The following is a 16,281-nucleotide window of genomic DNA, read 5'->3' on the forward strand; positions in this document are numbered from 1 at the left end:
CGCCGCATGGGAGGTGGCGCTCTAAAAACTGGGGATGCACAGACATCCACACATGAGTGGTACCACACGAAATAAACATATTCCCTGACAAAGAGGCATATAAGTAGCACATTGCCGAAACTACCGAGAAAAAAACAGGACGAGTTAGAACTGTGATCTCCGTGCTTTTTGGGTAAATTGGTAACATTTATATTTTACAGCGCACTGATGCCTTTATATATATATATATATATATATATATATATATATATATATATATACATATGTGTGTGTGTGTATGCATGCATGTATATACATTTATGTGTACACACAAATATATGTGTGTATATATTACAAAAAAAGTAATTGAAACAGACTTGCCGACGCTGTGCTTTAGAAAAATTGTCTGCACGACTATCAAGCTGTTCAAGCGTTCAACGACTAGTTTCGCACGGATTACAATGGTACTAAATCTTCCGCCGATCGTAATTGCGTACCCGACAGCGTAGCTGCTTCTCGAGCATTGACGTCAGGGAATCAGCATGTGCGACAAACTTGGCAATGCACTCGTACGACTGGGAGATACATTGGAAACGGCAAAAACATTCTGCTGGTAGATATTATTTTCTGTTGGTAACTGTATTATCTGCTGGTGGATATTATTATCGGATATGTCCATCCGGTCTTTCATACAGTGCTCTTTAACCAAAATTTACGTTGCTTCCAAAACCTAATTAAGTGGGTACAAGCGACGAGCTTCTGTTTTATCAAAATGTTTGGTCACTGGTTTCAACGATGAGAGAAACTAAAAGCTAACACTTGATAACAATACCAGACGCGTCCCTCACCGCCAGTCAGTCAAACAGGCCAGCTCGCTCGGCTGCCTGTTCGCCGTTCGCCGTCGTAGCCCATCACGCCGGGTCCTCATCACACCAGCCGCGATCATCAAACAGGCCAGCTCGCTCGGTTGCCCGTCCGCCGTCGCAGCCCATCATGCCGGGTCCCCATGACACCAGCCGCGATCAATGCCCCCACAATGCCTGGCGGGCGCGCAGCGTGGCCCGGCCGCCCTCTCAGCTGCGCTCCGGCGCCCGCACGTGCCGCCGGGCGTCCCCCGGCCGCGCGTCGGTCGCGACGCATTAATACCAGGCCGGCGATCGTCGCCGGCGACGCAGGACGCGCATTCCTGGCGTGCCGGGCGTGCCGCAGGCGGGCGACGCCGTCGCCTGCGCGCGGCCGGCGCACCTGTCCCCCCTCCGTCGGAGCGCGGGGGGAGGGGGTGAGCCGGCGCAGATGGACCACGGCGGGTTGGAGGGGAGGGGAGCAGAGAGGGAGTTGGGATGCGCCAGTTCCTGTAGTGCAAAGCGGATGCACGGGTGGGAGTGCGGTGTAATAAAATTGGGTTTGGTTTGATGTGGTGTAGTGGTAGTTTGGTTATTTCAACCGGGCCAAACCCTATTTCCCAGCACGTTGACCCATGTAATTGCATTCCAGGAGTGGATGACGAGCTTTGAGCTCCATTTTTGGCACGGCTTACGTTAGATATAACCAGTAAGTTTGAGGTGCGCTCTGTTCTTCCGAGTCCACGAATTTCTCTTCTGCGGGCGTAGGAAGTACCTTCCCAAGCTTTTACTTTCGAATCCGGTTGCAAAGAGTAAAAGTAGCAATTTACTTCAACGCCCGTCAAATTCTACTATCTCCGAGAGCATTTAGGCAGGGAGTTACTCTTACTTCACCAAGCATCCATTGGCTTTCATAAACACATTTGCTTTGGCCATGGAGTAGAAATGCGTTCCGAGTCCTGGAGTATAATAAAGAGATGCTTCAGGCCTGTCGTAGAATCAGCAGTGAGAATGATAGAGCTCATAGCAAAGATAGGCTCATGAGCATGCACGAGCAAAGGAACCGAACATTTTGAGAACTAACAAGCAGTGAGAAGTTGTTGAGCTTTGAAGCGCTGTGAACATATGAAGGGCCGACGTTTACGTATATGTGAAAAAATTAATGCAACTGCAGTTCGCATTGTAACCTTGCAGGCATCACAAACATACGCCAAAAATTGTGGTTGATGAGGCTGACAGATGCGTATGGAAATTTACCTCTCCCTCATGTGGTGGATTTCACGAGATCATGTTTTTCTTTCTTGCTATGACATGGACAGACATGACATAACTTCACAAAATGCCCAACCTTGAGTTAGCTATTATAGGGAACTTTTGTCCGTGAGGTCGATATTGCCTACACACGCAGCACAGGGAAACCCCGAGTATGAACACTTGAACTTAACAGCTTTGCTTACTTTTGTGAGTAGAGAAACAATACCAAGCATTATATGATGTCTGCATTTCAGCGAATTTAGAACAGATATATGAACTAATCGTCACATAAATCAGAAATGCTTAACTGAGATAGCTCACAAACGATCACACCTTTCATGCCACCTTGCATATATCTGTATTTATCATAGGCTTCCGAGTAAATCGGGTGCAAAGCGACAGCTGCGTTGTCCATGGCAACAGCCGCTTGTATCGCTATTGAGATCACTTCCGCCTCGGCATCTTACTGTTTACTTCGGAGGGCTCCTGCAAGCTTTATGAAACCGGCGCAGGAAGTAACGAGTAACGCCAAAATTACTTCGGCCAGCCAGAAGTAAATAGTAACTTCTGTTTTCGAAACTGGTTTCTGGTTCACTGCCGTTCAATAAGCAATGCATCCTCATCCTTGTGTTGTTGGTGCGGGCTTGATGCCGGTCAGAACTATGTTAGTTCGTACACAGGTTTGCTTATGTCGTTTACAATTCGGACTGACGTAGACCAATTAACTTTGCGGCTGCATCCGCTTCGGACTCAGCCATTTGAGAAGAAAAAAGCGTGGATATGCACCCAGACCCACAACACCAGCATCAGTGCCAAAACACCCGGACTCGGACTGAATGATTCAGGAATCCCGCGAGTCGGATGAAATGCTTGCTCTCATTCAACTTGAAAACTGGCGCATTTCAACAGTCCACGGGGACTTTTCAAGCGTCTGGGTTGGACTGCATCGAATCGGTCAGCTTTGCTTTGCGTAGTTTCGGCTGGGTGCTCTTGGGCCGGTTGGATCTGGTTGGGGTTGGTTTGGTTAAATTGGTTTGGGCTAGGTTGCATGAATATCCTATCGGAAAATGTAACTAGCCGGAAGTTTTTCCATGACAGGTTGATTTAACGATTGGGGTATGTAGTATGGCAGACGTAGCAGTGGGCACCCGTCAAAGTTACTACAATTTTAGCATTTTGTCGTCAGGTAATGTCGTCTATGTTATATCTTGTATGGGATGTATGTCGTTTTGCTCGCTTTTAGATCTGCCACTGTAATGGTTCTAAGTATTCCCAATCCATGGTCATGATATATTTAAGTTCAACCTGCTTATTTCACCACATGTGCAATTTCAGACAGGTCCCGAGAAGCATGAAATCTCGCTTAAGAGCATATTCATATTCAAGTCATTTCGTGCAAAACTCGTCAGATATCAAAGAGGCCTATCAAGCTTCTAGGATCTGTTTAATCTTGAACAGGATTAAGATGCCATCGACCAAACTATAAACAGGTCCTGATATTCAACCCATCCAGAGTCGAGACAGGACATGTTCAATCAAATCGTTAAATCGGCCTGCCTGGTAGGCGGGCCAGGTAGGCGGCTTGTACCTTAACCGACCCAGCACGAAACCCGTGCGATTTAATGAAGCCTTGACGTCGATCGTAACAATCTCACGTGAAGCTGACCTCTGGTGAGATACCGTACGAAACGCGTGGACTAGCCTCGGACTTAAGCCGTTTGAATTCAGACACAGGCTGGACTCATTCTCAGGGACTCGGACTCGGACTCGGACTCGTAAAAATGGTTGAGCTCTTAGACGGACTGAAATTCGCATGACGTCATGAGAACAGAATCAGGACGGACATACAAGTATTCACTGTCGTTAGTAAAGTATCTGTCGTAAATCTCGCGTGACTGGCAGAATCACTCTGACCGAGAGGCAACAGTCAGCTGGTCCGACTAGGGGTGTACCCAGTGACGACAAAGATGTTATGCTGTTGACGTTACGATCGATGTCATACGCAATACCAGCGGGCTCTGCGCCTTATGGTGTTCGCAGCGACCCGGACAACAAAAAGTCTACGTGACGTCACGTAGACGCTGCGATTACAGCCTAGACCTAGACATGAATCCCAGCGCTTGTTTTCCTGTACGACACCACCACTTCGCCTGACGGACCTCCCCACAGCTTCCTACAGGGAATCCCCGCCGTTCCGCACGCACGTGCGGGCCGGCAGCGGTCTGTCGTCACCCATCGCGGCGGCGCCACGCCTCGGGGGCCGCCGCCCGCTGAGATAACGAGCGCGGACGTCTGCCGGGTGCGACGCACGTCCGCGTCGACGGCGGCGCGGCGCACGCCCGCCCGCCGCCAGGCGCCGCGCGCTCCCACGCGGCCGTGGGAACGCGGGTCGGAGGGTAGCGCGGGTCGCCGCGCGCATGCGCCGTGCGCGCCGCCGGCGCGCGGCCGGGCGGCGGCCGGTCGTGTGTCAGACAGGGGGTGGCTTCCGCCGGCGCCAGACGCGACACGTGCGTCCGCCGACCGGTCACGTGACTCGCCGCTGGCCCGTAGGCATGATCAGGATGAAGCGCTCGGTCAGCGACAGTGACTGCGACGACGCGTTCACGGACGACTGCAGAGAGTGAGTGTGCGGCGTGGCTCGGTGCGGGACTTCAACCTGTCGTCGCTGCTTTTTGTTTTGGGTTTTTGAGTTTTGCTCGGAAAAATGCCAGTTAGGTGATATGACTTTAGTACAGGCTTGTGATATGAGTTGCATTGGTATAAGTAGCGCGTTCGTGGAGGCTAAGCGTTAATTTTCTGCTTGCTCGCTGGTTTATTTGGATTTTTTAAAAAAGTTTGTGAATGTATGCTTGCTAGTCGCAACCGCTGGAGCCTAACACCATCGTTCATTTTTATTTGTTGGCTAGTTTTGTATGCTAGCGCTCGGAAACATTGAAATATTCCGATGAGCGATGTTCAAATGTACGTTAAGTGCGACTTCTAATGGTTCATATTTACTCTTAAAACCCATACTGGTTAAGAAGGTGACTGCTTTACAAACACTTACGTTTTTGTTACATGAGCATATCCCAGTTGAGCTTTGATCACAGCGTAGTCCGAAATTTCCTTTCGACATATTTTGAAGTCCGAAATTTCTGTTCTCGCTTGACGTCTTGACGTCGAAATTTCTGTTCTCGCTCGCTTGACGTAATACGGGCGTCCCAATAAGTGGACAATAAGGAAAACGTTCCATATTTATGTGCGGTTTTGAACTGAAAGAGCGTCTTCAAGACCTTTCGGTGCTGTTCGCAATCGTGCCCCTTTTTAAGACCAAGGCCCTTCTAGTTTCTGAGCTACACGCCCTCGAAAATGGGAAAGGTATATCGGGGAGGGTATTTCAAAATCACATTGCCATTCATGACGTCATAGTAACGTCATTCAAATCCTGCCATTCCATGAGTAATGCGGCGATCACAGCCCAGAAGAAAATAATTGTCAAGGCGTTCATATCTGGCGTTCGTGAAAGCGATTTCCAGGTATAACGGCCGTCAACTGGTTCCCAATCAACGTTGTGGAAAGTACGATAACATAATCAGACCATGACGCATTGAGGAGGATATCTTAACAATGAATTTTGCCGTCTAGAGCAGTCTTGTGCGCTTAGAAAGCATGCCAATATTTATAAGTGAACTTATTTCATCATTCTGATGCATGCTTCACCGTCTTCAAATGTAAAACATTCCATTTAAGGCTGGAGCATCCCACCTACCAACGGTGAAAATGGGGTGCCTGGATATTTATACTGTTAGGCATAGTCTTTGTGCATTTGTTGCTTAACAAAGCGCATGACATGTTCCAGAAGCGAGAATATTACTCGTGTTCGCAATCGTTTTATACTCAAAGGAAATCGTGTGGAAATCGCACAGGTGTCATCTCGGGAAAAAATTGCATAGCAAAGGCCGTGTCGTCGTTGGTGAATGCACCAAGCTATCAGGCGCGCCCTCTCACCCCTCCTGCCCTCTCAGCATCCCGTTTGATAGGCCGCCGCACCAGCTCCGACCAGCGCGCCGTTGGGCAGCCCCTCACACTGTCTCCGGTTCTCAGTGAGCAGCCAGGAGAGTTCGGCACGCACCGGAAGCGACGGCGGGGCGTCATCGAGAAGAAGCGCCGCGACCGCATCAACAACTCGCTGGCCGAGCTGCGCCGGCTCGTGCCCACGGCCTTCGAGAAGCAGGGCTCGGCCAAGCTGGAGAAGGCCGAGATCCTGCAAATGACCGTTGACCACCTCAAGGTGCTGCACGCTAAGGGTGAGTTTGAGCGACTCGCGAGACGGCGGCGACGGCGGGACAGGGCCGGATGGCCGGGCACCCGACGGGGAGTCGATGGACGGCGGAGGATAGCCAGGGGGCCGGCCACCCGACGGGGAGCCGATTGACGGCGGGGGACAGCCGGGTGGCCGGCCACCCAGCTTTGAACCAATCGTGGAGCCGCACATCACCGCGCAAAGACGTTGGCTGCAGTTCATTGACAGCGACATATTGGGTAGCGCGAACGAAGGTGGTAATTTTGGGAGATCGCAGTCAGGCATGCGTGTGGTCCAGTTGTAGGTTCTGCTTTAGTTGGAGGGGGTTCTGACCCCCATATCCCACACCCGCGCATACACACACCTTGCCGTCAGCCCCCCCCCCCCCTCCCCCCCCCCCCCGCCTCAACATCGAGAGGATGCTGATTCGGCCCACGAAGAAGTTGCACGTCTCGTGAAAGTGGGGATAGTCGATGCCATCTAATTCAGTCCCCCTCTCCCTTTTGTAGCCCATCTTGAAGCCCAGTCCATCTTGTTGACGTTCATAGACCATACATATTTTTGTTGCTTGCAGTTTGTCCCGAAAATGTATACAAAAATTGAAATGTCGTTTTGCATTCCAATCTAGCTTACTTAAGCGTATGATCCTTAAGTGCTCTTCTGGGAGCCATGAGTTACACGCTTGCGTTTCACTGTCGTTGTCCACCACCTTTAAGGTCTTCTGTGATTATGGAACATGGTGAATTAAAGATGGTCGTTATATCGTCCGTACATTGTCACATTTTGTTCAGTGGCCAATGTGCGGACAGGAGCATGCTATGCTGTAAAAGGTAGCAGATGATGCAAATAAGGCCCACAACGAGCCCGGAGCGAAACCCAGGACTTAACTCGATTCTAGGACTAAATACAATTTCACTCAGTTTACCGTTGCATGATCTGTCTAACGTGCTTCGGCTCGCGAAGCATTCGCTTAGACACCGCAGAAATCCTTCATGAATTCCCAGTCCTGCCGCTCCCCGACGCCCCTTCAAATAAGTACGGTCCATGGAACCAATGACAATTTTCTCAGCATCGTCCCTCGCTTTTTTGGTGGGTCGCGTTAGACCCGATCAAGTGCAAGGAAATGGCCACCATTTCCTTTCGCAGGTGCCCAGCTCTCTCTCTCTCTCTCTCTCTCTCTCTCTTCTCCCTTCTCTCTACTCTATCTCTCTCTCTCTCGCTTCCTCATCTCTCTCTCTCTCCTCTCTCTCTCTATCTCTCCTCTTCTCTCTCTCTCTCTCTCTCTCCTCTCTCTCTCTCTTCCTTCTCTCTCTCTCTCTCTTCTCTCTCTCTCTCTCTCATCTCTTCTTCTCTCCTCTCTCTCTTCTCTCTCTCTCTCTCTTCTTGCTCTCTCTCTCTCTCCTCTCTCTCTCTCTCCTCTCTCTCTCTCTCTCTCTCTCTCTCTCTCTCTCTCTCTCTCTCTCTCTCTCTCTCTCTCTCTCTCTCTCTCTCTCTCTCTTCTCTCTCTCTCTCTCTCTCTCTCTCTCTCTCTCTCTCTCTCTCTCTTCTCTCTCTCTCTCTCTCTCTCTTCTCCTCTCTCTCTCTCTCTCTCTCTCTCTCTCTCTCTCTCTCTCTCTCTCTCTCTCTCTCTCTCTCTCTCTCTCTCTCTCTCTCTCTCTCTCTCTCTCTCTCTCTCCTCTCTCTCTCTCTCTCTCTCTCTCTCTCTCTCTCTCTCTCTCTCTCTCCTCTCTCTCTCTCTCTCTCTCTCTCTCTCTCTCTCTCTCTCTCTCTCTCTCTCTCTCTCTCTCTCTCTCTCTCTCTCTCTCTCTCTCTCTCTCTCTCTCTCTCTCTCTCTCTCTCTCTCTCTCTCTCTCTCTCTCTCTCTCTCTCTCTCTCTCTCTCTCTCTCTCTCTCTCTCTCTCTCTCTCTCTCTCTCTCCTTCTCTCTCTCTTTAATGGCAGCCGCCGTTGATGAAGGGCAGGAAGCCAGTCTGCCCAGACTGGTTGAGTTTGAATGGCATACGGGGATCAGGGCGTTTTGGGCGTCAGGTGGCCCGAGCCGAGGAGGAAGGGGGGGGGGGGAGACGGGGCAGAACACATCTGTCGGGCTTCCGGCGCCCCGGGACGTGACATCCGCCCCGCTGGCCAGTGGGTCAGGTGTGCCCCCTGCCCCCCCCCCCCGCCATTGACGCCGGACGGCACACAGGTGCTCTTCAATTAGCCCCGCATTGTAGCGCGGTCAAACCGTGGGGCGGAACTCGCACTCGTAACTCAGCGCCACTGGGCAGGGACCGGAACGCTCCTCCTCCATAACCCTGGGGCGCGGTAACGAGTTAAGTATGCTGATTGAGGACCAGAGATGCCGCCGTTATCACGTCGATCGCTCGCGGACTGGTCCTCCCGGGAGATAGGATGCTTGGCCGTAGAAGTTAAGGCTGGTGCACCTCGACTCAAGACGCGCTCCCCAGTCACCGACAAGCAATCGTCCGTGGTGTGATATCTCGTCGGATTGACCGGCGAGCGCCGACCCTTGCGGTCTCGGCGCCGCCCCGGTCGGAGGACGGCGTGTGGTCGGACCGCCGGTCGCCGAGCGCGGTTCTCACATGCCGGCCGCCGGCGGGGCGGCCGCCGGGTCGGCGTCGTTCCCAGGGCGGCCGGGTCGGCAGGTGCGTTGCCGCCGCCTCCGGGACCGTCCCATCAATGGCCAGAGCGGGGCGCCGGCGCCGCCCCTGCCGTCCGTCGCGGCGCGGCGGCGGCTCTCAAACGGCCGGCGCGGGGCTCTCAAACGATCGGCACCCGCGCGGAACGCGGCGGCACGCCGGGCGCGCCTGCTGGCCGCCGCGGCCGCCCTCAATGGCTCCTGGCCGACCGCCGGCAACCGTCGATGGGCCGCCGGCTTCACGCGCCTCGCGCCGCGTGGGAGCGGCCGCGCCTGCGGGCGGCGGCGGCGGGCTCGCCGGGCGGCGCGGCCGTCGTTAGTGGCCTGTGCACCGCTCGGGTCTCCGGAGACATCGCCGGTCTGTCGTGCGTCGTTTGGGCGGAGGATGGTGTCGGCGGCCGAGCGCGCGCTGAAGTTTGATAATCTTATATCATGGGCTAATCCCGGCGATTTTAGTGGTCACGTTGAAATCGTGTCATGTGATCATCCCGGCGAGATGCAGCCCTTTTGGGGACTTCTTCCCAACCACCGTGCAAATACAGAGGCGCAGCCTGTGTTGCCGGCTTATATGAGTCTGGAAGGAAATATCACGACAAAAGTTGGAAAGTTCTGCAGATAGACCATGCCGTCTTTGTCGGTTTTTGCTCCCATGAAGTAGAAACGCTATTTGCTGATGGGTGAATTTCCCCATCATGAAATGTGTCGTGCTAAAATAACCTTTCTAATAAAATCCAGCAAGAGAAGCGCTTCCTGGCCGGTTTGCGTACCGTTGACCAACATAGTTTGCCTACTGTCAGTATAAGTCATCAGATAACGGCTCCAATTAAGCCCTGAACGCGCCACAATAAACGGACCGCACCTCCACTTTGGCGACCCCGGCATTCCGCATCTCTGCCCCGCAAATATCCCCGCCTCCCAGCTGTGCGCCGACGGTGGCGCCCTCCTACCGGATGCGGCCCGCTGGCAACGGCGGCGGGCGGCCGGCGGGCGCCAACCACGCGCCGGCCGGGCCCGCTTCCGGTGCGTGCACCGCTTCCCACGGCCCCCGGGAGCGCCGGCGCTAATGGGGGTCAGAGGTGGGTCCTCCCACGGCCGGCGACGGCACGCGGACGCGCGCGGCGCCGCCCGAGAGCGGCTGCCGCGCCGGTGGCGGCGGTGGTCACACGGAGAGGCTCCCGGGGTCGTCAGGGCTAGAGGAGTCGGGGCGGCTCCCCGGGTCGCCAGGCCTGGAGGAGCGAACTGTCGGGGCGGCTCCCCGGGTCGCCAGGCCTGGAGGAGCGAACTGTCGGGGCGGCTCCCCGAGTCGCCAGGCCTGGAGGAGTGAACTGTCGGAGCGGCTCTCGGGGTCGCCAGGCCTGGAGGAGCGAACTGTCGGGGTGGCGGCGCACGTCCAATCGCTGCCTCGTCATGCGTAATTGCGGGGCCCACACCGCGGATGTCATTGGCGCGCATCGTTAAACTGGAACGGTGCAATTTCACAAACGGATTGACCACTGACTGCCATCGTGGCACACCGCAGAAACTTGCTGAAGTCACTGCCTCCCGGTCTGAACGCGTTGCTCAATCTGCCTGTCCTGATATCTGGCTGACATCATCTCCGTTCCAACGCCCGGCTGACGCTAGGCTGACCTGGCGTCGCCGGTCGTGACCCGCTGACCCCGTAGCTATATCAGCCGGGCCTCCGTCTCTGGTGTGACCCCGCCGTGATCGCTGCTGACGCCGCGCCGCGCCAGCAGGCCTCGACGCGCTGGCGTACGACCCCAACAAGTTCGCCGTCGACTACCACAGCATCGGGTTCCGGGAGTGCGCGGCCGAGGTGGCGCGCTACCTCGTCACCGTCGAGGGCATGGACATTCAGGACCCGCTCCGGCTGCGGCTCATGTCCCACCTGCAGGTGAGCGCGACACCGAGCAGCTGATGCTGCAGCTAAAGGCCAACGAGCTGGTGAGGGAGGGGTCGGCAACAGCTAGCGCGTGTGGCGGTGCGAAGGCGTGGGACGGGGCGCTCCCGCGGGGACCGCTTCTGTTATGGCTCGGGGGTATTTATGTCTCGAGATATTCGGCATGCATTATGCGCTGCTTGATTCTCGGACATTTTTATCCACTCGCTGAAAGGAAACAGGGGGTAAATGATGTAAGTTGCCGATCAGCCACATACAAAAGGCAGGGATGGACTTCTTTGCGTTACCTTTTTAGAATGCTCACCCGGCAAACATCCACGAAACAGCCCTGACCGCGTTATTTGCTCCTGTCCGGCAGTGTTACTCGGCGCAGCGCGAACTGGCCAACAAGCAGCACAGCAGCAGCTGGGGCTTCCAGTCGTACCCGACGGGCGGCAGCATGCCGACCGGCGTCGACCAGGGCTACCACAGCGCGCTGGGCGGCCACTGCCCCTCCGTCGACCCGGCGGCGGCCAACGCCATGTCGCGCTACGCCATGGGCGGCGCCATGTCGTCTGCCATGGGCGGCGTCATGGCGCAGTACCCGGGCAACAGCGGCTTCGGCGGCGTGACGCAGACTGTGACGTCATATGCGCTGGGAGGCCAGGCGCAGGCGCAGAGCGGCGCCAGCAGTAGCTCTCCGAAGCCGTACCGGCCCTGGGGCACGGAGCTGGCGTACTGAGGCGGTCGGCGCCAACGGTGGTGTGCACTGCTGACTAGTCATCTTGTGATAACGTGTGGAGGAGAGCGGTCCCCTCTGGTTCGCGGTCTTGCAGTTCGGAGGGCGTGCTACGTGCCACTGGTCGCATCCGTGTGCATGTCTATTGGCCACTGTATCCAGAGTTTCTGTGAGTTTCATCTGCACAGGTTATTTTTTATGCCTTTTCCACAGCAGTGTAGAGTTGTCGAAGCGGTGTATTTACAGATTTTGCCACTTCTGCTTACTTACGAGGTATTTAATAGTTGGCCATTTTTTATTGCAAACCCCACAATTTTGGAGCGCACCGGCTCTATGGCAGCTGTTCTGTGGCGATCATCAGCACCGTAAGTGACGGTAGCCAACATAACTATGCTACATCCTACATTTTGTGTGCAGGACTGCATAGTGTTGTGTGCAGTTTTGTTCTACATTCCATTTCTAGTCGTCTGGCATCGCGTTCGGATAGCACCAAGAGTGTATTTTTATGGTGTATGTAATATGCTTCCCGATACATTTTTTATCGAAACATAATACGTGTCTCATTTGATCCTTTCATGGGGCGTCTCTGATGTATCGGCGGGAAACTGGAAACGTGTCTTCTTGAACCCGACGTCGCAACGTAATTAAAAAACTGAGCCAACGCGATAACGCTTGCATTTCAGTCAACAGTGGAAAACACCTACGCCCCTTATTTCAAATGAAAAGTATGCGGGTGCGCATAGATCAATACCAAGAAGAGTTCATCCCAATGATTACGTCGCACATGCATGTACTCAAGCTTGGCAGCAGTGTAAATTTGCCAGACCGTGAAAACGAAGTCTAATTACGGAGCTGTACCGGCCATCTAGCACGGCGCGGTTGCGTCTATAAAGCGCTATCGATACCGCCGATAAGTGGACATTTGGCTGCTTGTCCGTGGCAAGCTAACGCTTTGGCCAAGCCACAGTCGTTATCTTCCAGCCCGACGCGTTAGCAATTCATCGTAATCAGTCGCGCCATTCAGCGCCGCACCACTCAGTTGGACTTACGAGCTGCTGCGATGGGGGCCAGCCTAGCGGGTCGCAAATTCTACCCGCCGGCGAGGGTCTGGAGCCGGCGGTGGTAATGGAGTTGGAAGCGACGGCGGCCGTACTGACAGCCGCGCTAGCTGTTACAGAGCGTCCCCCCTCCCCCCGTCCCCACCTCATCTTGTCCATTCCGTCGGACAATGGACGCCGCATGAAGCCCATGCTGGCCCGAACACATGCGCCTTTTGTTCACACTCCGTATGAACCGGCCACATGCGCTTTTCCGCGTGCCTTCCGCTGATAACGCCCGGCTGACCAGCCCCGGGGTGTTCTAAACCGGGCGCGCTTCGCCACGGCGTTGGGTTTTGTTCGTGCGCTGCCGCCCGGCTCGTCTGAGCCAGTCCCAGCTCGTCTGGGCCACCTACATATGTCATATCTAAATTTTGCACCAATCGTGGTTCAAAGATATATCCTCCCTCTATCGATTCGGACAGCTTGTTGACCAGGTGTTTCCAATACCAATCATAACCTAACCTGAGGTTGAAGGGACGTTGACATTAAGAACTCACATCGAGGACCTTTTCTCAGCACCGTAACCACATATTCCCATTTTTCCTGGTTTAACTGGGGCAGACGATGCGATTAAGACTCACTTTGCCGCTAGGGAGGGTGAAAATACTCCGTGGAGTTACTCTGTGGAGCTATGACACGCCGATGATTGATTACGAGATGAGGTTTGCCAGCGGTTTGAAAATGAAATGATATCGCGCCGACGAATAGTAAGATGCTGAAAAGAGGTGGACCAGACGGGTGGGAGGAGTGGGATCGGAGCCTACTCGGGACTAGTTCCGGCAACCCCATGGTGACGTTACCATGGGGATGCTCTAGGACATTTACGTGTTGAAGGGCATCACAATACTGGTTTTCAATGATCGTTTTCGAGTACGTTTAAGCCGTTCTTTCACATTAAGAGAGTCTTGAGGCGATTTTTGGTACATCTCCTGGCCATGTCGGGGTTAAACACTGTGGCTGATCACATATCGCAACACCAGCCCGCATCACTTGACCATGCCCTGTATCCATTGAGAGCGACTTTTACCAAAAATTTGGTGTGGTTTTCACGCTAACTGTCACAGATCGCTTCGTCCTTGCGGTCATTATACCGGATACTTGAAACCGGTGACACGCATAAACGACCAGCCAGCTCAATGGAAGGAAAATATTAGTGTGCAACCAACAGGAAGGGGACGGCGTTTGCATTCAATGTCAAGAGAGGTACCGGTAATTTTCCTGGCCAGATGGGCCGAAAAGACCAATGTCATCTGACTCCGCACGATGTCAGCAGTAGTGATGTCTGGATCACCTTTCAGCATATCCATGGGCTCGGAACCGAAACTCTCCAAGAAATGTTAAGGCACAAATGGATTTTTGGACTGCCCATGCGCACCGCTAAAGCAATATCTACTTATTACTTTGCTGGCATCTTGGGTTCTCGCAGCTACTGTCACATCATCAATGTTGTAAGGTCAGGTCCGCTAGCCATTTTCCAACAGTACGATGAGCTGCCTGGGTGAAGAATAGCAACAACTGAGATTGGTAACTTTTGGGGGTTACAAACAGTTTCTGTGCCATGACATAATGTCATTTTACGAGTGCTCTAGAAATTCTCATTGAGTGTTGATTGAACCTGTGACAACATAGCTGGAGGGGCAAGTGAGATTCCCAGAGGCCAAATCCCTCTGGGACCAAATACATAGGCTTAGGAACGTTGTTAAATATGGGGGGGGGCAAGCTCAGGGTGTACCTCAGGAACTTTTTCTGGAAAACAGGCCCGACGACCGGGAAAGGGGGGGGGAGCAGAAATGGAGTTTTATCGCTCTTTATTCAAATCTAATGACTGTTATTCTAGATATGCATCTAGAGCTGTTGTTTACCGGTGCACACTCTTGCCTATCCGTCATCTATGTCATTCAGGAAATAAGGCTATCCAGCTTCTCAAGATTATTCGTCCATTTCAACGTTGCCTTTCCTGGGGAGCCGAAATTCCACGAGCGGGTAGGCATTTTGGGTCAGTTGAGGAGGCATCTGTCTCCACAGGGTAGATGCCAATATATGGCATGAGCATAGGCTGGTGATAATTTTGAAAGTGAGTCAATGGTTCACAGTACAACAGATTTTGCATGCGTCTTCACTTCGCTGGCTGCTTTTCAAGAGATAAGAATTGTCGCGTCATTTTAGACGGAAACAAATTCGGAAGCTTGAAACTGCCAAAAACCATGTGACAAAAGCCATAGAACTGGAGATTCTTCTTTGAAAACCGAGCCACAGAATGAAGGCCATTCTGTCATACATTGTCTGAGCCCCGCTCCCGTCCGCCGGCGGTGACCGCTGTCCTGGTCCGGCTGTCTCCGAATGACTGACCGCGAACTGATGGTATGGCTGCTTTGTTACACATTTCTGGATCAGCACTGCTACTAATTGGGATGTAAAACATGTGTTGGACACCTGCAGCAGTACCTTTTTCCGAATCATCTTCCCTCACACCACACCAACCCAGAAAAATGCCGTCGGGAAGCTGCTTACTTTTGGTATGAATTGGCCCAACATACATTTAATTGCCGTCATTCAACGTAGATGACTTGGTTTGCTATTGTGAGTAGGCAGGGGGTAGCCACAGCCTTGCTAAGAGGAACACAAGGTTGACAAAAGCCTCCTTTATGGTGATCCCCCCCCCCCCCCCAACAAAAATATCCCCGGATATAGTTTACTTGTTAACAAGGGATACAGTTTTCTTCTTTTCATGGTTATTTTTACGTTGTAACCAGAACAGAAACCAGACGCTACCGTGAAATCAATGCTGTTTACATTTTTAATGTGCGCCCGGGTGGCCGGCTGATACCCTTTGCTCGGGGGTTCAATTTGACCCCCCCGAGATCTCGGGAACTAAGAGAGCTAGAGACACTAAGTTCACAGGGTGCGTTAATCTGTACGTGAACTCACTTAGGTAGAAGTTTGAGGTTCCTAGGTCATGATTTGTGGGTCAGATAAGGTCAAACAAGGTCAAACTTCAGGTTGGTCAGGTAAAAGTGCATTCAAATTTTAATTCCAAACCATCCGCTATTCAGTTGTCTACAGCTATGCAAAACATGACGCGGCTGCCCGGCGCCTTTCGGAAACCATTCTGGAGAAACCTTCGGCGGGCGACCCAATTTGACCCCCCACCCGAGGGTGTGTTGGGGTCAATAAACTGCAGAAATCGGGCGTTTAACAGCTGCAAGGAATAATTCACCAGTGTCCTTAATTTGCCATAGCTTAGTGAACTCTTTTCAAGACGATAGAACTCAGAAGGTTTTTACAATATTTTATTTGCATTCTACAAACATTGAGGACATCACAAAAGTGGATTGTAGATCAATACGCTTGATCGAAATTTGAGGGAGAAAATTTTGGGTCAAGCAGCGCTTTCCGCCTAGCCAGTACGATGACCACGGCCCGGCCAATACTACCTTAACCGTAAAACGGAGCAAACAGCAGCAAAAAGGCATGCACAGCTATTGCCGTAATAACAGTGGCATGCTGCTGCAGACTATGGGTCATGGCCATGACGACAGTGGGATGCGTTCCTAACCATCTTGAAAGCG

The 16,281-nt window shown here is 53.0% G+C and overlaps 1 protein-coding gene across 1 annotated transcript; it reads left to right on the forward strand.

Annotated features, from left to right (window-relative positions):
- Positions 1 to 4,563: 4,563 nt before the first annotated feature.
- On the forward strand, positions 4,564 to 12,153 carry LOC119103649 (hairy/enhancer-of-split related with YRPW motif protein). Its single transcript, XM_037227265.1, has 4 exons — positions 4,564 to 4,695; positions 6,159 to 6,361; positions 10,731 to 10,888; positions 11,253 to 12,153. Exons 1-4 carry the CDS (start codon positions 4,628 to 4,630, stop codon positions 11,613 to 11,615), a joined length of 792 nt encoding a protein of 263 aa, XP_037083160.1. The 5' UTR covers positions 4,564 to 4,627; the 3' UTR covers positions 11,616 to 12,153.
- The last annotated feature ends 4,128 nt before the right edge of the window (positions 12,154 to 16,281 follow it).

Source organism: Pollicipes pollicipes, unplaced genomic scaffold (assembly GCF_011947565.3).
Source record: "Pollicipes pollicipes isolate AB1234 unplaced genomic scaffold, Ppol_2.1 Scaffold_5724;HRSCAF=6776_pilon_pilon_pilon, whole genome shotgun sequence".
NCBI lineage: Eukaryota > Metazoa > Arthropoda > Thecostraca > Pollicipedomorpha > Pollicipedidae > Pollicipes > Pollicipes pollicipes.

Bases quoted from the DNA above. Each gene is read 5' to 3' on its own strand.
- LOC119103649 (XM_037227265.1), top strand. From the start codon at position 4,628: ATGATCAGGATGAAGCGCTCGGTCAGCGACAGTGACTGCGACGACGCG. The intron at 4,696-6,158 runs GTGAGTGTGCGG...TCCGGTTCTCAG, and splicing joins TTCACGGACGACTGCAGAGA to TGAGCAGCCAGGAGAGTTCG. The intron at 10,889-11,252 runs GTGAGCGCGACA...CCTGTCCGGCAG, and splicing joins GGCTCATGTCCCACCTGCAG to TGTTACTCGGCGCAGCGCGA.